This window comes from Salvelinus alpinus, chromosome 20 (genome assembly GCF_045679555.1).
Source record: "Salvelinus alpinus chromosome 20, SLU_Salpinus.1, whole genome shotgun sequence".
NCBI classification, from domain to species: Eukaryota; Metazoa; Chordata; class Actinopteri; order Salmoniformes; family Salmonidae; genus Salvelinus; species Salvelinus alpinus.
This window is the reverse complement of record NC_092105.1, coordinates 28,326,216-28,349,682: the sequence shown is the minus strand read 5'-3', so window position 1 is coordinate 28,349,682 and position 23,467 is coordinate 28,326,216. Positions and strand designations below refer to the sequence as shown.

The 23,467-nt window shown below is 40.3% G+C and overlaps 1 protein-coding gene across 1 annotated transcript in view; it reads right to left on the bottom strand.

The window, feature by feature from the left end:
• Nucleotides 1-23,467, bottom strand: part of LOC139546639 (titin-like) — a 185,365-nt gene that overhangs the window by 132,734 nt on the left and 29,164 nt on the right. Inside the window, exons 41-61 of the mRNA XM_071355254.1 lie at nucleotides 8,497-8,775; nucleotides 7,735-8,301; nucleotides 7,225-7,506; nucleotides 6,863-7,144; nucleotides 6,478-6,759; nucleotides 6,091-6,370; nucleotides 5,705-6,000; nucleotides 5,296-5,574; nucleotides 4,909-5,190; nucleotides 4,537-4,815; nucleotides 4,169-4,447; nucleotides 3,789-4,067; nucleotides 3,400-3,687; nucleotides 3,010-3,288; nucleotides 2,637-2,918; nucleotides 2,265-2,543; nucleotides 1,880-2,158; nucleotides 1,491-1,769; nucleotides 1,092-1,379; nucleotides 707-985; nucleotides 43-324 (exon numbers count right to left, since the gene is read on the bottom strand). Of these exons, the coding sequence (XP_071211355.1) occupies nucleotides 43-324; nucleotides 707-985; nucleotides 1,092-1,379; nucleotides 1,491-1,769; nucleotides 1,880-2,158; nucleotides 2,265-2,543; nucleotides 2,637-2,918; nucleotides 3,010-3,288; nucleotides 3,400-3,687; nucleotides 3,789-4,067; nucleotides 4,169-4,447; nucleotides 4,537-4,815; nucleotides 4,909-5,190; nucleotides 5,296-5,574; nucleotides 5,705-6,000; nucleotides 6,091-6,370; nucleotides 6,478-6,759; nucleotides 6,863-7,144; nucleotides 7,225-7,506; nucleotides 7,735-8,301; nucleotides 8,497-8,775 (6,201 nt within the window). The remainder of the gene's footprint in view (nucleotides 1-42; nucleotides 325-706; nucleotides 986-1,091; nucleotides 1,380-1,490; nucleotides 1,770-1,879; nucleotides 2,159-2,264; nucleotides 2,544-2,636; nucleotides 2,919-3,009; nucleotides 3,289-3,399; nucleotides 3,688-3,788; nucleotides 4,068-4,168; nucleotides 4,448-4,536; nucleotides 4,816-4,908; nucleotides 5,191-5,295; nucleotides 5,575-5,704; nucleotides 6,001-6,090; nucleotides 6,371-6,477; nucleotides 6,760-6,862; nucleotides 7,145-7,224; nucleotides 7,507-7,734; nucleotides 8,302-8,496; nucleotides 8,776-23,467) is intronic.

Below are 23,467 nucleotides of genomic sequence, written 5' to 3'. Positions count from 1 at the left end.
ATGGAAAATATCAAAACCCAATGTCATTGATCACTGGCTAACCTTTGACTGTAAGAGTTGTGCTGCAGCTTATGCTTCCAGCTTCATTGGTTGCTTCACAAGTGTAGACTCCATTGTCTTCAAATCTTGTGGTGTGCAGCTCAAGGACTGCCATTGAGTCAACAAATGAAGTTCTATAGTTGTCCCCTTCTGTGATCTTAGTGTCATTTTTGTACCATTGCATTCGCAGAGAGGGCGCACCCATAACTTTGCATTCAAGACGGAGTGGCTCGCACTTCTTCACAAACTTTGTGACTGGCAATTTCAGCACAAATTCAGGAGGTTCTGCAAAGCCAAAATATAGCAAAATTAGGTTATTGAAGCACATGAAACTTGACAAAGTGAAATAATATGAGGCTTGGAATGAACTGCAAAAAGAGGTGATTTGATGACTTAATGGATCTGTTAAGGATTAAAGCCAAGATGAATTTGAAAAGGGAAATGGGAAGCATGATACATGGTGGACAAACAGTTGTTGATGTGATGGAGGTGTTGGTGAAGGTGTTGTGAACTGCTGAAGGAACTGTGAAAAGGAGGTGGTGGAGGAGCTGTGAAAGTGCAAAACAATGAGCACAGATAAAAGCATTCGAGGACAGACGGAACGATGGAAGCCAATCGAGGAAAGATGGAAACAAATGCAAGAGTTTAAATAAGAGCATGTTCCAACCTTTTACTGTTAAATTGGCACTACATCTTTCAGTGCCGGCATCATTGCTAACTTGACAAGAGTAAACTCCACTCTGCAAAACTCCAACTGAGTAAAGATCTAAGAAGCAAGATAATCCTTCCAGTCCGGTAAAACATGATGGTCCAGTGATCAATTCAGTGTCATCCTTGAACCATTTCACTGCGAAAGGAGGTGTGCCTTTAAACGTGCTCTTAAATCGCACATTGGAGTTAGGAAGGGCTGCCTGGGGCTCAGGCAGCAGCACAAAGCTTGGCGGCTCTAAAGATGCATTTGAAAAGAAACAATAGCAACCAAGTTAATCAGCTGGCATGACCCTTTCATAAGAGAAAAATATGAATATGATATAAATGTTATAAATTCTGACCTTTCACCCTTAGTGCCCCACTACATTCAACGCTTCCTGCTGTATTTGTCAGTTTGCAAGAGTAAGTGCCAGCATCAACTCTCTCTAACTGTTCGATTTCCAAAGACACAGAATTGTCTTGACGAACAAGTTTATATTTTCCACCAACGGAAATGTTGTTTCCATCTTTCTGCCATTCCACAGTAATGGGAAGGGATCCAGATATTTTGCAGCCAATTTGAACAAACGTTCCCAATATTTCCTGTATTTCACTCATTGGTTTGGTGAAGCTTGGGGGAAGAGTTTGTTCTGTTTTCACAAGAGCAACAACAAAACAGTCAAAACCATATGCATTACATATCATGTAATAACCAGTATACTACCACACTAATTTGTTGCAATACAAGATTTTGCACTGACCTAGTACAATCAACTTGACTTTGCAACTGCAGGTATCAATGTGGTTTGAGACCTCAAATTGATAGTTGCCTGCATCCTCCTTTTGTGTAGTCTGAATTTTAAGGCTACTAAGGTTGTTCTCGAAGCTAAGTTTGTGCTGAGGACTTGACTTGAGCTCTTTGCCATCTTTGGTCCACTTCACTTTGAGCTCAGGACTGCCTGCCACTTTGCACTCTAAACTGACTGGATCCCCAATAGTTACTTTCATCACTTCTGGTTTCTCTGTAATCTGAGGTGGTTCTAAAATGCATAGAAATATCAATTTTCTGTTAAAATCCATACATTTCAAAGACAGACCTGACCAAAATGAAAACAAATATCTAGCTAGCATACTAAATGAAAAGACTAACCTTGCACCATGAGGGTTGCAAAGCACTTGTCCTGTCCAGCATCATTTGCCACCTGGCAGGTATATTTCCCGCTGTGATGGGCCTCACAGACCGGAATCCTTAGAGTTGCCACATTATTCTCAAATGTCCGTTCAATTTTAGGATCTTCCAAGATCCAGTTCTCATCTCTTTGCCATTGCACAGACAGAGATGGTGACCCAGTGACAACACACTGAAATTCAGCCGATTTGCCCAAAACAGTGGCTACATTTTCAATTTTCTTCACAAATGATGGTCGATCTAACATCAAACCAAGGAACAATTATTAGTTATTAAAAGTAAGAATGTGTTGTCATCATGGAAGTTACATAATCTATAACAATAGTATATGTTTTAAGTAACTAACCTTTTATACGAAGCGTAGTTCTACAAGAACAACTTCCAACCTCATTTGAGACGGTACACTGGTATTCACCAACATCTACACCATCACATTTCTGTATTTCAAGATTCAGAATGTCCTGTACTTGTGAGAAACTGTGCTTTGTGCTGGATTTAATTTCCTTTAAATCCTTATGCCACATGACCTCAAACGGACCTGTGCCAATGACTTGACAATCTAAAGACGCATTTGAGCCCTTCACAATATCCGCAGTTGATAACTGTTTAACAAAGGATGGTGGCTCTGAGGTAGAGAAAACAGACAATTAATTAAATGAAGTCTGAATCATATAAAAGTTTGAAAATATAAAATGATTCCTAAAAAGACTAAACCAACCTTTCACTTTCAATTCCATATTGCAGCTTTCACTGCCAGCTTCATTACGGGCTTCACAATAATATATTCCACTGTCCTTAGTATCAGCACCACAAATATCTAGGGTTACTATGTTGTTATCAAAGAACATCTTGTATTTGTCACTAGGACTTATCTCATTCCCATCTCTGAACCAGTATATATCAATCTCTGGAGTTCCAGTCACCTGGCATTCAAATGTTTTACTTTGCCCAGGTTTCACCACTGACACACCATCAGGTTTTCGTGTGAACTTTGGAGGCTCTATATAAAATAAAGTAAACATAATAAGTATAGCAGAGGTCGAATTCAAAAACAAATGTCAAGAAGGTAAAGAATAACAGACAATAAGAACCTTTGACAAAGAGCTTTGCTTGGCAAGCATCAGAGCCCACGTCATTATTAATTTCGCAGATATAGTCTCCAGAGTCTAATGCTTTGGCAAAGAAAAGCTCCAGCGATGTATAGGTGTTGTCTTTAGTCACAGAGCAATCAGAGCCGGATAAGATCTCCTTCTTGTCTTTAAACCATTTAATGGTCAAGGGTGGCGTGCCAGACAAAAGGACATTAAATTGAACCTTTGATCCAGGTAAAACATCCATTGATTCTGGCCTTTCTAAAACCGATGGTGGTTCTGTTGATAAAATGGGGAATGCATGTTTCAAGTTAAAAGTCTAAAAAGTTCTGAAGCCAAAGAGAGCCAAAGATACAGAAATATAGAAGACAAAAAATTTGTTATCCAAACCTTTTACAAGTAAGGCCCCAGAACACTGGTCCTTGCCTGCCTTATTAGTAGCAATGCAGGTATAGCTACCACTGTCTGCACTGTCAAGACGACTTATTTCCAGAAAAGCTGTGTTTTCAAAGAATGTGCATTTGTGCTTATCATCAGTCTTGATCTCTTTCTCATCTTTGTACCAGAGTACAGATATGGGCAGAGAGCCAGACAAAAGACACTCCAAGTGGGCAAATGATCCTTTGATACTCTCTGTTTTCTTCAGTTTCCTTGTGAAAGATGGTTTTATGATTTGATCTAGCATAAATAAAAAATAAAGTAATGAGAATGCTGTCAAAACAGGAATACCTGTAAAAAAAAGCTTAAAAGATTATTAAAATATGTATAAATGAACTGACCTAGAACAGAAACTGTAGCTTCACAAGTACTGCTTCCAACGTCATTGGAAACCTCAAAGTTGTAATCTCCACTGTCGCTTTTTTCTGTACGGAGAATGTTTAGTACAGAGCTCTTATCTGTGCTCTGTACTTTGTATCTATGACCTGATGTCAGCTCTCTTCCATCCTTCAGCCATTTGACTTTGAGCACCTTGGTTCCTGAGAACCTGCACTGAAGTGTAGCGGGATCCCCCATTGTAACACTGACAGATTTAGCCTGTTCAGTGATATTTGCTGGTTCTGTGATAAACATAACATTCAACAATGAGTTTTTAACATCAGAATATAAAATCCAAACACCAATAGCAATTTGAAAAATGTCCTCATAAACATCAACCAACCTTTGACTACCAATAACGCAGAGCATTTCTGATTGCCAGCTTCATTTTTGGCCTGACAAGTATATTTCCCAGCATGTTTGGTTTGAATATTTGAAATACGCAGCAGTGCTGTCCTGTCTTCAAAGGACATCTGCGCATGCTCACCATCTTTGACCTCATGGTCATCCTTCAGCCATGACACAGTCATAGGTAGTGATCCTTTCAGAGTACACTGCATAGAAATCTCACTGCCAACTAGGGAATTCACATTCTCTATCTTTTTCACAAACGACGGCGGTTCTAAAGGTGGAAAAGCATACAACCTTTTAACTGAAAGACTACAGAAATTAACAGATACATATATTTAAAATGAAGGTTTTCACACCAACCTTTCAGTGCCATCTCACAATCACAAGATGACTTCCCAACTTCATTTTCTACTGTACACTGATATTTTCCAGCATCTCCGGCTTCAATTGCCAGGATCTGGAGGGTAACTATGTCATCCTTTAAGACTATCTTGTGTCTTTTATCATTTCTGATCGCCTTTGTGTTTTTGTAAAATGATACGTTGAATGGAGCAGAGCCTGCAAGCTTTCCTTCCAACATAATATCAGATCCTTTGATAACTTCTCTGGATTCAAAGGTCCTTGTAAATATTGGAGGTTCTAAAAGAAGATGGCAATCAAGTCAGAATACAATCAACAAAAATCTAAATGGATTAATCTAAAAAAAATCAGTAAGCGGAATACTCAACACACCTTTAACTGTAACTGTGCTGCTGCTGTGGTCACTACCAGCCTCACTTGATGCCACACAAACATAATTTCCACTATCATCAACAGAGCAGTTGACAAACTCCAATGAGGCAACTGAATTGGTGACAGCCATTTTGTATTTCTCCTTTTGTGTTATCTCAATCTCATTCTTTAACCACTTAAAACTGATCTCAGGGGTGCCAGTTGCTTTACACTCCAGCTTTACAGCACTTCCTTTCACTACTAGTTTCGTAGACTCAAGCTTCACCACAAACATTGGAGGTTCTAAAAAAGAGTTTGACATTGATTATCAGTCAAGTAAACAAACATTGATGCAAGAACAGAAGAACAACAAATGCATATTGAGCCGGGTATATGTAAGAAGGTCACCTTTCACAAACAAGACAGCAGTGCATGCCATCTTTCCAGCGTCATTGGCCACTTGGCATGTGTAGTTAGCTGAGTCAGTGGGTTTTACTGAGTGAAGTTCCAAAAAACTTAAGGAGGTCTCCTTCTTGATAAAAAATGTGCCCCCACTTGATATCTCCTTGTCGTCTCTGAACCACTTGATCATAAGAGGAGCTGTTCCAGTGAAAGCACACTTCAAGACAATGGTAGAACCTGGTATGACATCTTGGTTGTCAGGTTTCAATGTGAAGACTGGAGGTTCTAAAATTAATTAAAAGGACAAAATATTTATTTTCATATTATACATCATATTACCCCAAGAAAACGCCATAGGCCTACTTCAATTAGAAGTAAAAACATAGGGCTAAAGAATTACTTAAACTTTATAAACCTTTGACATATAAGGTTCCACTGCTTTCTTCAGATCCAGCAGAATTTGTTGCCCGGCATGTGTACACTCCAGCATCAACCTTTTCCAATTTAGTAATTTTCAGTGCAGCTGAGTTGTCTTTGATTTCAGGTAAATATCTATCTCCGAACTGAATTTCTTTATCGTCTTTGAACCAATACAGAGTCATAGGCTGGGATCCAGATACTTTGCAATCCATTGAAATATCGTTACCCATAATTCCATCAAGTCTTTTCAGAGACCTTGTGAAAGAGGGTGGTATGATACGATCTGTTTTGGAAAGAAAAAGTTAAGTCATACTGTACATTGCAAGTTAAAATAAATGTAATGAAAACTAACTTTTAAAAGTAGCAAAGAAGAAAAGCTAACCCAGCACAGTAATAGAGCATGAGCACTGGTCCTTTCCAACACGGTTGGACACTTCCATCTTGTATTCGGAAGAGTCTGCTTTTTCAGACGCAAGAATCTTTAAGATGGCAATATTATCTTTCAGAGTTATTTTATATTTTCGACTCCCTTTCATCTCCTTTCCATCCTGGAACCATTTCACTTTAAGTTCTGGGCTTCCAGCGATTTTGCATTCCAAGGTTGCAGATTCCCCTGAAGTCACATTGATGGATTCTGCTTTCTCTAAGATTCTAGCAGGTTCTATATTAAAGTAAAATTAATTAGATTGAGGTGTCACAAGAGTATAATGTGTTTCTATGTAATACATAAATATATGTAAATGTTTCATTTAAATGTTCAACTCTAACCTTGAACTGTTAGAGTGGCTTCACATTTGTTTTGTCCAGCCTCATTCTCTGCTTGGCAAGTGTACTTGCCACCATGGCTAATGGCAACAGTTGTTATTGACAAAATAGCAATGTTGTTCTCAAATGTCATTTTGATATTTGGATCATCATCTCTCAACATTTCAGTGTCCTTTATCCATTTGACGGAAATGGGGGGTGAGCCTTTCAATGTGCCCTGCAGTTTCACAGAATCTCCCAATGTTGCTGTAATGGTTTCAATCTTCTTTGCAAATGTTGGTGGTTCTATACAAAACATATTATAAAATCAATGAACCATGTTCTTTAGAAAACATACCGTATTTAGATAAATCAATTTGAGTTATTTTAATTTATCAACAATACTAACCTTTTAGTTTGGCCAGTGCCTTAGTGGTGATTTTACCAACATCATTAGCTATGCAGCACTGGTAATCCCCAATGTCTGCACTTTCAAATGAGCAGAACTCCAAACGAGCAATGGACTCCTGAGAGACGATCTTGTACTTTTTATCTGTGGTGACGACTGGTTTCTTATTCTTCAACCAGGTGATTTCAAATGGAGCTGTTCCTTTAATTTCACATTCGAGTACGGCAGGAGTTCCCTTCACTGTCTCAACCATTTGCAATTCTTTTCGAAGGGAAGGGGGCTCTAAGAGTAGAGATCAGATTCAATTATACAACTATCTGTTAGATTTTTTAAATAATTGTAAGTAAAGAATGGTGACAAACCTTTTACAGATAACTCAGTGCTGCAGCTCTCACTACCAGCTTCGTTTGACACCTCACAAGTGTAGTTTCCGCTGTCTAACACGTTTACATCGATTATTTCCAAAGTTGCAAGACCAGCCTTGAAATTGATTTTATATTTATCTCCATCACTGAGCTCCTTGTCATTCAGAAACCAGGAAGCTTTGAGTTCAGCTGATCCTTTGACTGTGCACTGCATCCGAGCAGCTATGCCCTGCTTCCACATTAGTTTTGGTTCCATTTTCTTAACAAAGGTAGGGGGCTCTGAAATAAGTTTTGGATTGCAAAACAGCAAATGTGTTGTCAAACAAGAATCAATACAAAAGAGAAGAGTTCAAGAAAGAGAAAATAAGAAGACATACAGAAGCTGCATTGCGTTAGTGGCTGTTTCAAAGAGGACTCAACAGCTGTTTTTTACAATTAGTTCCTAGTAAGCAGATCTGTAAGTGCACAAACACTGTGTTAGTACAGAAATCTACTTAAAGACCTTACCTTGTACCGTCAACGTGGTAGGACAAGTTGCACTCCCAGCATCATTTGAAGCTGTACATACATATTTCCCTGAATCTTTCAGTTTTGCCTTTGTAATTTCAAGAACGACAACCTTGTCTTCAAAGGATTGTTTACAATCCATTGTTTGATGAAGCTTTTTGCCATCTTTCATCCAGGTGATGGTCACTCCAGTGTCCTCATCCACTTGACCTTCGAGCCGCAGTGTGTTACCAACGGCTGAAGACACCGAGGCCTCAAAGGTCTTTATGAAACTGGGTTTGTTGATAACCCTCAACTCTGAACTGCATGTAGCAGTACCAACACTGTTCGATGCTTTGCAAAGGTATGTGCCCTGATCGTTCAGCTGAAGATTTTTGATTTGTAGGGAATATTTGGTCTTGTCAGATGATATTTGATAGCTTCCCCCCGGAGAGATAGCAATGTTGTCTTTGTGCCAGACAATAGTCACCGGTGAAGAGCCAGTAACTACACACTGGAAGGTTGCTTGTTTGCCCACGTATAAAGTCATGTGATCAGGCTTTGTACTAAATACTGGCGGGTACATCTCTATAAAAAAAGTAAATAAAGATAAAAAAAAAAGCAATAGGATATGAATACTTCATTTACTTTACAAACCGGTACAATATACAAATGTTGAGACAACAAGTGCACATTAAAATGTGTTGTATTGTATTCAACCTTAAAAAAACAGCAATATACATACAGTTGTATAAATAATGTTAAAGGAAACAGAGGACTCACCAGTCACTGTCAGTATGGCAGCACAGGTGTCACTGCCATGCTGGTTTGTAGCCTTGCAGGTGTATTCACCACTGTCAGCTTTGGTTGGGCTCAGGAGCTCCAATGAAGATGTCAGTTGCTGACTGAGAATGTGACAATTTGCACTCTCTTTGATCGAAGTGCCAGACTTGAACCATTTGAAGTTCACATTTGGTGCCTCTTCAATTTCACATTCAAACTTGGCTCCACTGCCAACATTGATCTCCAGGGGAACAATTTTGTATCTGAAAACAGGTGGCACTATAATGTGCACAAAAAGAAAAGTAAATTGGTACACAGGTAGATAATGATGCGAAAAATGACAAATAGACAAATGGTACACAGAGCTGGAACAGGGATGGTGGGATGCATTCCAGGAGTGACTGTGAAGAAATGGTGAAATGGTTAGAGGAGGAAGAAGGAAAGTGACTTCATGATAGAGGAAGGAGGAAAGTAACATCATGAAGAATGAAACCATGACATATTTGCCCCTGAAAGCATGCAAAAAGATTTCAGTGCTCAGTGGAGAATGACCAAGAATGAAATGTTATAGTTCATGGGTGACAAAAATACCTGGGAATGATATAGAAGAAATAAGCATGTGGGGAATGATATAGAGAAATACTAAGGTGAATTAGTAGTGGATTGAAAGTATAGTAAATTCATGCTGAAAATTCTATCAATATTTGTTTTTATTTAGTAATTAATTTGCTAAAAATAAATATGTATGAAATAAAGTATGAGTTTGCTGCCAATATGAAATTAAAATGTTATATTACGTTATAAAAATGTAATGAATGATAAAGTTAGTTTATGTGTATGGTGACGAGTAACAATAAAACTATCCCCATTATCCAACCTTTCGAGACAACTGTGAGTCTTGATGATGTTGTGGTCTTTCCAGCTTCATTCACAGCCTCAAAGACATATTCTCCTTCGTGCTTCTCCTTGATAATTTTCATGATTGTAAGTGTGTATGTGTCATGTTCTTTGGAACACTTGAACTCTTTGCCAGATTGAATTATTTGTCCATTGAAAAGCCAATTAGCTTTTGTAACATACTTTACTGTCACAGTGTATGTAACCTTACAATGCTCCTCTGTGGTAATGTCCTCAAGGAAAGTTTCAATAATGGGATAATCTTTTACGTTTCCTTGAGATTTAGATTTTTTGACCTCTTCTGAAATAAATTCCTCCCTGTGTTCTTTTTGGATGAGTACATCTACAGACTGTTCAGTTGGAATGGATGTCATGGGCATATCGGTGGTGATATCAACCATACCTACATCTCTCTCATAACCTTTTACAGTCATAGTTCTAACCTCCTGTCTGGCCACCTGTACTGTCTGTTCAAACTCAGCATGTGATTCTGTAGTAACTTCCATTACTTGACCGCCCAAGTTGGATTGAGTTACTTTGGACTCTTGCACCACAATACGTTCCTCAGCTGTTGCTGTTTCATGTGTAGCCCGAGATTCTGTCTTTCGTTTAGCAGCCTGAGATTTAGGTGTTGTGAAATCAACTACACTTTCTGCTACTTTTACTGTCTCAACTACAGATGACAATATTTCTTTGGAGGATGCACTGCTAACCTTTAGTCTTTGGGGCTTGTCGATTTGCAGTGTGCCAGGTTGCTCAGATGTAAGAACATGCTGCTCGTGATAGATAATTGAGTAGAAAGCTGCCTGGAGTTCAGTCCTTAGATCTGCAGTCTTGGGGTACTGACCTTCAAAAGCAAGTGTTATTTCCATAGGGGCACCTGGTGTTGTGATAAGATAAGTGAACATCGCACGCCTAGGTTCCTTGAGTACCTTCACTTCCTGTACCTCAGTAGCCTCTAAACTTCCAACAACGTCTGCTAGTATAAGTGGCTGATCAAGAGCCACAGCAGACTGAAGTGCATCTTTCAACTGACGTCTGATGTCCAAACTTGTTGGTTTTGGAATCTGAATAACAAATGTGAGCTCCTTTGGAAGAGTTCGACTTTCTCCAGACTCTGAAACGAAAACAGCCATTTTGTGCTGAGTTTTAAGGCTAACTTTTGTTGACTCTGATTTGGTTATTTGCTGAGACATTTCCCCAATCAATATACGCTTTTCATCCATCATTATTGACTGTCTAACAGACTGTCCTTCCTGTATCTGGATGGCAAAATCTTGCTCTGTTGCTTCTAGAAGTACACTACTCTCAGTTGCGATCGCCTTCTCCTCTATTTGTATCGGCTCAGCAGGTACTTTAGGCTCTATTTCGGATTTGCATGAAAATTTGTCAACAGCTGTCAAACTCTCAGTATGTCCCTCCTCTAACGCTTGACTATCTGCCACACTTGTAACTTGCATGATGTTCCAACGATCTTCTTTTTGGATTAATGCACGCTGCTGTTTGGCATCACTAGTAAATGGTGTTTCTTTGGATATCTGCATGGGCTTTGATGTGACCTGAAGAATGTTCTGTGGTCTGGGTTCTGTTCTAAGCTTTGACTGAACTCCTGTCACAGACACATCAAGATCTTTGGAATAATCTGCGCTAAGCTCCATTTTTTCCTCTGAGGATGCTGCGTGTTTTCTGGCTTTCTCCTGCTTCTGTGTTGCTGTCTGTTGGGCTGGCTTTTCAATGGTAATAATTCCCTCTTTGGTTAAGGCACCTCCTGGATGAAATGACTGAAGATGTAATGGGGTAGGGGCTTGTTTTTGGGGCTGAATGGTCATTGTGTCTCTCTTGGCCTCAAACTCAGTCGTATCTTCGCAAGTGACAGATGTCCGTTCATCGTGGGTTACTGTATGTAAAAGAGTAGGGCTTTTCCTGGCACCTGCTTGTTCTACAGCTGGTTTCTCACAAGTAAATGGTTCCTCAGATGGTAGGATATCCTGATCTCTAATTATCTGCAAATGCAGTACCTGTTCACCTTCTACCTGAGAAAATAATGAGGTAGCACTTTCTAAACTCTTCACTTGTTTTGTTTGTTCAGCTTGTAACATTTGCTTTTCCTCAGCTGTCAGTGCAGATTTCATAATGTAATCTTTACGAAGGAGAGCCTTTTCTGCCTCTGGCCTCTGCATGGTAAATTTTGTCTCTTTTGATAAGGTTTGTTTTGTCTCAGAAACTGAGGCTAGGATTGGTTTGAACGATTCTTTTGTCACTGAAGATTGTAGAGCAGAGTCAGAAGATGGCACATCTGTGGTATGGCCCTCAGGAATCATCTGTTTTTCAGTTGACATAGCGGAATACAATATCTTAATGCCTTCTTTGACTTTGTAACTTTTTTCCTCCTGTGGCTTGGGAATGTCTTGCGATCGTTCTTTTAAAATTGACAGTTGGGATTCAACAAGATGACTACTGACAAGATGTTTTGGCTCGGAGGTTGGCTTTACTTTATCTGTCTTCCTTTCACCTGACATCTCTGTGCTTACACTCGCCAAGGTGGTCATCTCCTCGGAAGTGGCAGACATTAATTTTGAGCGCTTCTCTTTTGAAGACTGAAGCTCTACGACTACTGGGCTTTGGATACGGTCACAGTGCTGCTCTGTGAGCTGTGGGCTATCCTGAACAGCAGATGTATGAAAGGGAGCCGTACGGTGTTGTTTCGTAGAAACTACTGAAACTTCAGGTGGAAGAGTGACACCCACAGACACTCTCTCTTGTACCTCATGTGACTGCAGAACTGCAGCCTGGTGGGTGACCCTCTCTTTTTGGACAGTAGCTGCAGACATATCCAACTCTCTAAGGGTTTGTACTTGCTCACTGGAAACAACCTGGCTGTCCTCGGTGCCAATGGTGTACACCATCTGATGTCCTGCTTGATCTCTGGCTCTGGTCTCTCCAGGAAGGTTGACCTCGTACAAGCGGGACTCTGTAGCTTGTTCAGCAGTCATGGATACTTTATAACCTTTTTGAACAACCATGTGTTCCTTACGCTGAGATACAGAGATAGGCTCTTTGAACACAATTAGGTCAGCACTACAAGAGGCCTCCCCAGATGGGTTGGAAGCCTTACATGTATAGAGACCACTGTCCTGCTGTTGAATGCCCTTCATGTTGATGAAGCCAGAGCCATCTGGGTTGTTCACTATAATGCAGTACTTACCAGGCTGAATTTGACGAGCACTTTTATACCACTGTACATCTGGTATTGGATCACCAGTTACTTTATATTTAAAGTAAGCCTCACCTCCCTCTTGGCATTTTATAGGTTTGATTTGGCTAGTGAAATTTGGAGGTTGGACAGTGGCTTTGAACATTTTTTCCACCCATTGCTCAGCTGTAGTTGAAGCTCTCTTACTTACCTCCAGGTAAGTAGTACAGGTTGTCTGGCCAAATCTATTGCTAGCTGTACAAGTGTACTCGCCTTTATACTCTGTTTTTACCTCAGATATTATTAAGGTATACTCATCTTTTTCTTGAACCAATTTGTAAATTGATGAAGAAGTAATTACTTTCCCATTATGAAACCACTGAACAGTAGGCTTTGGAAGACCAGATACTGTGATAGTAAATATAGCTGACTCCCCAACATTGACAGCTGCTGGTGAGAGTTGGGTCAAAAATATAGGCTTTTCTTTTTTATCCTCTAAAGTACTCGAATAGTATTTAGACTCTGGCTGGAGTTCAAGTGTTTTGGATGTTTGAGGTAACTGAAGGCCAGTGGTGTAGGATTCTTGTTCTTCTTCCACTGTGGTCACAGTCGACCTAGAATATTCTGTGTAAAAAATAATTTGTAAGATTGAGATAAAATGTCCATTAAAGACAGGGTTATGCTGGTCAACTGTGTGTCCGCTGCAAAAACTTAAAGGTTGACATCAACATTACTTTACATTAAAAAAAACATACAATAAATACATCAGTATATAACTATTTTATTTATACATAAATAAACTCTGTTAGAGACAAAGTGAAGTGATTTCTGTACAAACAAATCATGAATTTCAATTACTCCCATTTCCAAATGAATACTCTGTCATACTTTATTGAGATCAGTCAAATTGGTAAGTCTTTTATAAGCCCAAATATACAGTATTCATTAAGAATACAATTGCCTCAAACATACAGTGAAACACATATTTACAGCACATATAATGTATATAATGAACATATCCTTTTTAAAAATGTAATTTTACAGCCAACCCCAAGGCTTTATTTTGAATGGATGTACTTTGCCACTGTAGTCCTAATGAAAAAATAAACTCTACAATAGTACATTCAATATTAGATTCAAATTGTGTTAGATATTGAATTGTTTTTGGGTACAATATATATATATTTTAAATCATTAACCAAAAGAAACAAAATATTATCAGAAACTCATTCACAAAGAAAATGTTTAAATTCTGCACATCACTGATTGTACAGCATCATGTTAAGATGGAATTATCATGGTTGCATACATATTGATAATTTGACATGCACTTCTTAAAGCTGGAACCCTTAATGGTGAAACTGCCACATCCGTTTGGGATATTACAACAACAACGTTACTGAAAACAACACCCACCGTTTTTCCCGACTTCATTGCACGCGCGATAGAACAGCAGAATATGTACTGTAAGTATTATTTTTACCACACTGCTTTACGCACCTCACCTCCATTTCGGCCACAAAATAAAAACTATAACAAAGGTGCTGGGGCGGACAGTCATGCTGTTTACCCTAATGTAAATTCCAACTTCAACACTACACACTGGGAATTGGATCCCCAGTTCTCCATTGAGCATGCTTTTTCGTTCAGGAGTACGCTTGATCTGGGTCCGAGAAATCCCCAATGAACAATTAGATAAGCCCCAGAGTTTTTTGTATTTGTTATATTATGTATGACTATATATTCAATTATATGATTAATTTGAAATATTAAACCATTGGACATTTTGGGCCTAACACGAATGTCTTGATAACAATGTTTTGATTACACATGGGTGGTAAGTATTCATACACGTTGTCACGTTAAATAAAACAATAAGCATTAACTTTTGTTTTACTATTTTGATAAGCAAACATTCAACATTCAAACATACCAAACATGATTATATAACATTTATAATTACTCTTATGTGTGAAGTGATTACACACTATACACAATAAATAAGATCTATACCTAATTTCAGAAAACCTTTCACATGTATCTCAGAATAATTAACAAAAGCTACTTTTCGAACATACAATTGCTTAATTGAGTTCAACTTCCACATGAAAATAAATTACATGAAGAGATTAGAACACTTTCAACAAAGCAGTTGTTTCAGTATATCCAGATTTATTTTGGATGAGACACTTGTACTCTCCCGCATCATTTTGAGTGACATTTGTTATGATCAAATTAAAATGTCCAGATGCTTTCTCTTGGATCATGTACCTAGTTTCTTTCACTGGATCGCCATCTTTGTACCATTCAGCAGTGGGATGAGGTTTACCATTAACTAAACACTGGAGGACCACTGGAGTTCCTACTGCTGCAGTGACGTTTGTCAAAGGAATAATGCATTTTGGTGGAGTTTCAGTCATTTGAAACTGGAAACTACACGATTCCGATGACTTTCCTTTGAATTCTATTTTATCATCTTTGGCGGGCTCTGCGAAAACATCAAAATTTATACTGACATATTTCTCTCCCTGCTCGCTCATCTCATTGTCTGTTATGGCTACGAGTCTAACAGCCTTTTGTGATTCATCAGCTTCCTGCTCAAATTCAAATTCCAGCTCTATTTCTGATGCCTGCTCACCATCAAACTCATTCCCAACAACCAAGTCAAACTTTTGAGGCTGAACTTTAGCACTACCAAGAGACACAGCTGTCAATTCTCTTCCTCTTGTTTTCCCTATAAAGTTTTTGGGATTCAACACAAGAAGAGATGCCCTGCAAAGAGTTTCCCCAACCACATTGATGGCCCTGCAGGTGTATATTCCACTATCATGAGTGCTGGCTTTCCTGATCTTTAGGAAATGATTGTCTCCATCAGATGAGTACAAGTATTTCTTGTTATCGTGAGGGATCTTTTTGTTACCTTTAAACCATGATACTATGGGAGAGGGAATTCCCATCAGAGAACACTCAAACATTACAGTTGTATTTTCAGGGGTTTCCATATCACAAATTGGGTTGATGAAGCGCGGTGGCATTTCTGTAACCTCAAAAGCTATTTTCAAATCATCCCTTTCTTGCGTTACAAAGTCAACTCCACTCTCCTCGTACATACTCGGGAGAACATCGAGTGATATTATCATACTTTTATTGTCAGCGGTGTATTCTGGGACGGTAATTATCTTCACCTGTCTCTCAAACTCTTTAACCTCATTTTCATCCAGCTCCACCTCTAATAGAATCTCCTGAGGGGAGCAAGACCTCGATGAGTCATCATCTTCCTCAACATCAAACTCCATCACATGCTGGTGGGTGACTGCTGGTGGTGGGGGCATGTATCTGGCCTCGTTGGATATAACTACAACTAGTGCAACGCTTTTTGCCTCTCCTACATAGTTAACAGCTTCGCAAATATATTCACCTTGATCAGCTTTCGTAATGTTTTGAATAACAAGTGTGATATTGTCGCCATCTCTATCCATTGTGATCCTTTCTTCTACAACAAGCTGGGTTTTGTTTCTAAACCACTTAACTTCAGGTGAAGGCAACCCAAACACCTCAGCGTAAAACGATAATGAATCTTGTTCAAAAACTCTCCTTTTGGTGAGAGGTTTGAGGAAAGCCGGGGGGATTCCCTGGACTTTTTCCTGTAGTCCTCCAAGGCCAAGGGCACGCTCTGAGAGGAAGATTCCTTCCTCTAAGCTAAATGCAGGGGGAGTTGTCTCAATGCCCTCATCATCGGGTGACCTCAAGAACTTAGCAGGAGAAAATAACCTCTCATTGAAGTCAGTAGATGTTCTTTTATGTTCAAGAGGAGAGAAGGCATACTCATTAGGGGTCATATAACCTGCTGGAGTTTCAGTTTCAGGAGTGTGGAAAGATTCGGGAGATTTCGGGAGCTGCGAAATTTCAGTTGAAGAAGCTGGCGTATAGAACCGCTCGATTTCTGTCAATTCCTCACTAAATGTGCTACCACACTCGATGGACATCTCCGACTCTGGTGATAGAGGTCTGCCCCACTCAGTTGGTGGGTTGTAGTAGTCATAAACAGTACTGAAGGTCACTGCCTCCTCTTCAAGTGAGGTCAAACCTGTAGCACCTTGACTGACAGCTGTACTTAGATAAGCACTGTCTGAGTTAGCCTCTGCTTGCTGTTGTGAACCTTGTGCATCAAGATCATCTGTAAAACCATCTTCTTTGAACTTAATACTCACTGATTTTGAAACCACTGAAGGCTCACCACTCTCAGCATCAGCATGTTCCTCATTTTCCTCTGCAGTTTTTTCACTAACAATTTCACTACGTGCCCCACTAACACTGACAAATGCGCTACCCTTTGAGCGTTCAAATATAGACATATTTTCATTCATATGAGTCATGTCCTCGCGAACAGAAGACTCAGTGTCCAATCTCTGAACTTCTGGAGCTGCAAATGAGCCAGAGAATCTTTTTGGCTTTACAACCTCATTACCGGCTGACATTGAAACATCATCTGGGGTCTCCGACACTGGGACTTTCTCACAAGGAATGAAGCTACTGCCAGTACTGACAAATGCACTTCCACTGTCCTCTTTCATACTTTCATCTATCACACCAGGTCCTATACTTTCTGGAGAATGGCTAGTCTTTACTGCTTTAACTGCCTCAGGTCTGACAAGTTTTGGTGACTCCTGCACCTCTGCTACACTTGAGAGGGGAACAAAGTGTTTTAAGTCACCATGGGTGTCAATTACGCCAGCTTCCTCAACAGTTTCTCCTGAAATCATACAGATTTCCTTGTCTTCCTCCTGAGTAGTAGACATGGTCTGGCCATGCTCAGGGGCACGTTTTGGAGAGACTGTCTTCGCTTTGGTCGAAATTTGTGTATTACTACCTTCTAGTAAGACAACCTCTGGTCCACTTTTGGGGGAAATTGACTTGTCTCTCGAAATTTGTGTATAACTACCTTCTACTAATATAGTGTCTTGTTTGGCCTGCAGTGGAGTTCCTTCCACAACATTAGTTACCAATGACATATCATCCTGTTCAGGATGGATTGATACTTCTGGGATATCCTCAGGGAAATATGACTCTGTGGACTTTGTCACTTCATGAACAGTAGTATCTGACAATTCAGGTGCCTCTGACAACACAGGTGTCTCAAAGGCCTGCTTAATATGTGACATTTCGACTACTGCAGCAGATGATTGCCGACCACACCCAGTAATACTAGGTGCTTCTTTTGAAACACTTTGCTTTGGTTTAGTTACTTTTGGAACAGTCATTTTAAGGCTGTGGGAACCTAAAGTTCTGTCCAAAGTCAGCATCAATGCCTGGTCAGTAATATCACCAGTATCACTCAGAGGGGACTGCCTCAAATCTTCTGAATTTCCAGATAGTATATATTGTTCCCATTCACCAGCCATGGCTGCTTCTACCTCAGAAGATCCAGCAATAGCAACAGCTGGTTGGAAGTACACATCAGAACTGCTTTCAACCTTACTGGTTTGGCCTTCTGAAGAGCTTATGTTCTCAGATTTACTGACTACCTTAGCGGCATCACTCGGATCATAGGAGAATGTGAATTTGTGTTTCATAGGATGGGAACTGCCATCGTCCTCAGACATCTCTGCATCTTTTTCAATCATTTCGAATGGGACTGGTGTTGGAGCAGTGATCCTGATCTCGACATTAGAAGTAGAATATTGTGAGTCTGAAGCACGAGGTCTGTACAAGACAGCCTGAGGCACCTGTAGAAAGGATTTCTCATCTGTTTCAACGTCTATGTACGATTCAAGTTCCTCGTCAATCATTTGGTCAAGATCTTCTTCACTAATTTCATAATCTGTTGTCACTTTCACTTTACGCGAGGCCACCGGTGATGGTGATTTTCTTAATTGCTCACTCTCAGTAACTTCGAGTGTGGCAGAGGAGGTTGACTTTCCAAATGTATTAGTTATAACACAACTAAATGTCCCCTCGTGGTATATAGTCGGATAGTAGATGGTTAATGTGGTTTCATTCAATTTGATGAGAACATCAAAGTCTGGGTTTTGACTGATTGGTTGGTCATCTTTGAGCCAAGTGACAGTTGGTTGAGGGTCTCCCCGGAAACGACATTTAAAGTCTGTCATCTCTCCCCTCTTTACTTTCATGGGTGAGATTTCTCTCACAAAGATAGGTAGGGATGTTTTCGGTGAAGTATTATCAAACTCCTTTGTCCTCTGATGCATGTCCATTTGCTGAAGGTCATCTTTTGATAGCATTTCTCTGTGTTCTTCTTTCCTCTCTGTGGTCCTCAAAGACACTTTTTCTTTTTCATCAGGTCTTAAGTCGGATTCCCAATTGGAAGGCCCTTCTGTACCAACTTCGGCTTGAGAGCCATGCTGACCAATGTGATGTTCTCTCAAAGGTGAACGGCCTATCCTAGGTGAGGCTTCTCTACCAGGTGAGGCTTCTTTCACAGGTGATCGAACTCTGCCAAGTGAGCGTTCTCTGCCAGGGGAGGGCTCTCTACCAGGTGAGGTTTCTCTCCCTGGTGAGGACCCTCTAACTGGTGAGGACCCTCTCACCGGTGAGTGAAAGCCAAGTAACATTTGATGAAACTTCTCTATATGATGAGAAACAGGTTCATAAGAAGGACCGTCATTGGCATCATCCCCACTGGCATACGTTCTCTGACGATGGTGTTGTGAAAGTTCAGCCATAGCCCAATCCTCTTGAGAGACAACCTCACCAATTCGATGTTGTCTCATAGGTGACGATTCTTTCACAGGAGAGCGCTCTTTAATTGGAGAGCGTTCTTTCACAGGCAAGCATTCTCTCACAGGTGAGGACCCAAATGACATTGTATGAGACTTCTCATTCTGATAAGAGACTGGTTCAAAAGAGGAACTTTCATGCTGACCAATGTGATGTTGTCTCATAGGGGAGGGTTCTCTCACAGGTGAGCATTCTTTCACAGGTTCATTAGAGTAACCTTCATCGGGTCCACTGGCATCGGTTTTATTTGGGTGTTGTGAATGTTCAGCCAAAGCCCAGTTAGACTCTAATTCAACAGCTTCTTCTTGTTCGGTGAGAACGTCTTCTTGCCATTTTAAGATGCGCTGAGCCAAGGCTTCCTCTTCGCTCACAAAATACTCACTTTCGGTCTGCAGCCTTGTTTCATCAATAACAGTTTGAGGAGGAGGGGGCCACTGGAAACTTTCATCTTTGAAATGATGGATATCCTTACTCTGGGACTTTTCCTTTGCTGTCCTTTCTGGCGAAGATCTTCCTTCATATCTGTAGTCATGAGGGGCATGTTCACTCAGGAACCTTTCCTTTGTCATCTTTTCTGGAGAATGCCTTTTTGGGCCTTCATGGGCTGTATCATCACGGAGAAGCATTTCCTTTGTTGTATTTTCTGCAGAAGTCTTTATTCTTACATCTCTGTACTCATGAGGGGCATCCTCAGTCAGGAACGTTTCACCTGCCGTCTTTTCTGGTGAGGAGCTGTCATATCTATATTCAGGAGCAATATCCTTCTCAGTCAGGACATGTTTGTTTCCTGTCTTTTCTTGTGTGGACCTTCTCTCATCTCTGAAATCATGAGGGACATCCTCAGTCAGGAATTTTTCATAGTCTGTCTTTTCCGGGGAAGGCTTTCTTCTTCTCGCTGAATCTGCCTCAGAGTGAGCGGTTGATCCAAGAGCAGTGCCCTCAGCAGCCATTTTTGATTCAGACCTTTTTCTAGCAACATAGGGTGAGTAATCCGCACCAACCCAATCAGAATCCAAGTCAACAGCTTTCTCCTGCTCAGTCAAAACGTCTTGCTGCCATTTCATGATTCGATGTGCCAGAGCCTCTTCCTCACTCCCAAACTTTTCACTTTCGCTCTTTAATTCATAAATATTTTCCCGGGATAAGTGGAGCTCTTCACAGGATAAGTGAAGTCCTTCCTGGGATACATGGTGCTCTTCTCGTATTTTCTTTTCACTGGCACGCCTCTCTCTTGGGGAACGGGGCAAATTCTGTTCACTGTCACTCTTCAACCCATAAATATTCTCCTGGGATAAATGGTGCTCTTCTCCTTTTTTATTCACACTGGCACGTCTCTCTCTTGGGGAACGGGGCAAATTCTGTTCACTTTCACTCTTCAATCCAGAAATATTTTCCCGGGATAAGCGGAGCTCTTCCCGTGATAAGTGGTGGCGCTCTTCTCGGGATGAAAGGTATTCTTCTCGGGTTTTCTCAATGGTACGTCTGTCTGTTGTTTGGGAACTGGACAAATTCTGTTCACTGTCACTCTTCAATCCATAAATATTATCCTGAGATAAAAGGTGCTCTTCTCCGGTTTTGTTAACACTGGCACTCCTTGTTTGGGAAAGGGGCAAATTCTGGAAAGGGACAACATTTTCCAGGGATAAATGGTGCTCTTCCCAAGTTTTTTCCGCACTACTCTCTGCATGACTCTCTTTTGGAGAACAGGGCAAATGCTGGGAAGCGAATGCCTCAGTTTCTGTTGCAGTTTTTCTCCCTTGCTCCTCACCATAAATATTGGCATGCCTCTCTTTTGGGGAATTAATATTTTCTTGGGGTACGTGGAGCTCTTCCATTGTTAAGTGGGCATCTTCCCGGGATACATTGTGTTCTTCTTGTTTTTTCTCACTGGCATTCTTCTCTTTGGTTTGGGAAAGGGACAGATTCTGTTCAGTTCCACTCTTCAATCCATAACATTTTTCCTGGGATAAGAGGACCTTTTCCTGGGATATATGATGCTCTTCCCAATGCTTCTCCTCACTGACAGTTTCTATTGCTGTTTTTGTCTCTACCTCCTCACCATAAACATGCATTTCAGATCGCATGTATGGCGAATCCCTTGCCTTCGAATGGTCTGTTTCATTTTCAAACTGTTCGTCTTGGTCCATCTGCATTCCCTTTTGCCATTTTCTAATCCTCAAGGCTAAAAGTTTATCTTCACATTCACTTTCAATGTTCTCATAGCGGTTTTCCGCAGAGCTGGGTGGATGTTCAAATTGTTCTGTGCTCTTCACAGTATCCTCTTGTGTAATAATCGTCTCACTGGAAAGTATTTCCTTCAGTGGTTTGATTGGGCTGGATCTGGAAAAGTTATCCAATGCAGCAATGTTTGGAGATCTCCGTGCAGCAATGTGTGGTGATCTCCCATCCATCTTTGTCTTTAGGTCTTCAGAAAACTGAGTTTGATTTCCTAAATATTCCTCACCTTGATTTCCTATGTAGTGTGCACCTTGATTTTCTAAGTCCTCACCTATCTTTTGTTCGAATCTGACCTCATGTTGAGGTTCCCCTGGAGTAAGGGCCTTTTCATCCATATGTGTTTCAAAGTCATTTTCTTTTCCTGCCGCTGGTAGTTCACTTTTCAACATTTGAATGGCCCTAGACCGAGACTGAGGTTCAAATGAATGCCTCACATGGGGCTGTGTCGATGCAGCACTATGTGTGGGAATTATGTCATATCTACCATAGAATTCTGCAGAAACTTTATCATTTCTATTGTATCTTTCAAAAGGTCGAGCATGCTGTAAATCTCCAGGTAAGGAGGCAGGCTTCTTGACCCTTAATCGATCAACATAATCTGCATAGCTAGATTCACTTGCGTTTGACTCCAAGTCAAACTCTGATGATGACATTGTGGACATAGAGAGCCTCTTTTTTTGTTTGACTGCATTTTGTAACAGGCCAAGCTTTACTTTTACTTCTCCGTGTAGGCTTTCTGTGTCACTAAATCTATCGCTGTATCTATCACTGCACCTGTCACTGAATTTGTCGCTGAATCTGCCAGTGTGTCTGTCACAGTAGATGTCACTGTGTCTGTCGTTAAACCTTTCAGACCTACTAACCCTTTCCCCACCAAACATAGAAGGTGGAGAGCGGGCTCGTTCAGATGCGGTTTCATTCAGATTACTTTCTTTATTATTCCCACTTGTTGGTGATAAGCTTCTGAAGTACAAGGTGCGAACCGGAGCATCCTTAGATCTAGATCTGCCCCTCGGTTTGGACTTTTTATCAAATGGAGATCCAACGCATCTCAGGTCAACCCTGAACTTTTTCTCTTTTTTTTGATCAACCAACGAATCTAAGCTTCCATGAGGTCTAGTTGACCGTCTAACATGGCTTAGATAATTGGCATCTTGTTCTTCCCTCATTGACACCAGAAGTGATGCTATGGACTCTGCAGACCCCTCTGTGTTAATAGCCATTACTTTGTAACTGCCGGAGTCTTTGTCTTTGATACTATCAGTGATTAAACTAGTAGCGTGTATGTGCATAGTGCTCTCTGTACGTATTCTACGACGACGTTCTTTCTGAATCGGTCTATTGTTATGAAACCATAATATGGTTGGGATCGGGAAAGCTACCAATCTGCATCTTAATGCAGCAGGTTCTCCCTCAAGAACATTCTGGAATTTCAGCTTTTTTATAAAAAATGGCTTAATGTTATCAGCCCCATTCCATTTAATGAATGAATTGTTTGCTTGATCCAAGTCCTCCGTGTCTGAAACGGCTCTGCGCATCTGTCCTCTGTTCTCCCAGCATTCAGTCCTTTTATTATAAAACAACTCTGAAAAAAAGAAAAAATCCTTTCAATAAAATTCCATCTGGGTAAAAAAAAAAGATAATAAAATTCAAATTTTTAAAATGAATATTAATGAAAATATTAAGAACATGCAGCAAGTCACATAGCCATAAAAAAACAATTTCACTCACCATATTTGTTCGAATAAACGCAAGACTTGATTCTTTTTTTAAGATTCTGACACGAAAATTGCTGGATGTTTTGTTCCTTCTTCTGTGGACATTTCTTCAAAACATAAATTTCTTAAAAAGCATAATAATTTCCAAAATAACCTGCTCTGCTTTTTTTAAATAAGCTTGCTTTTG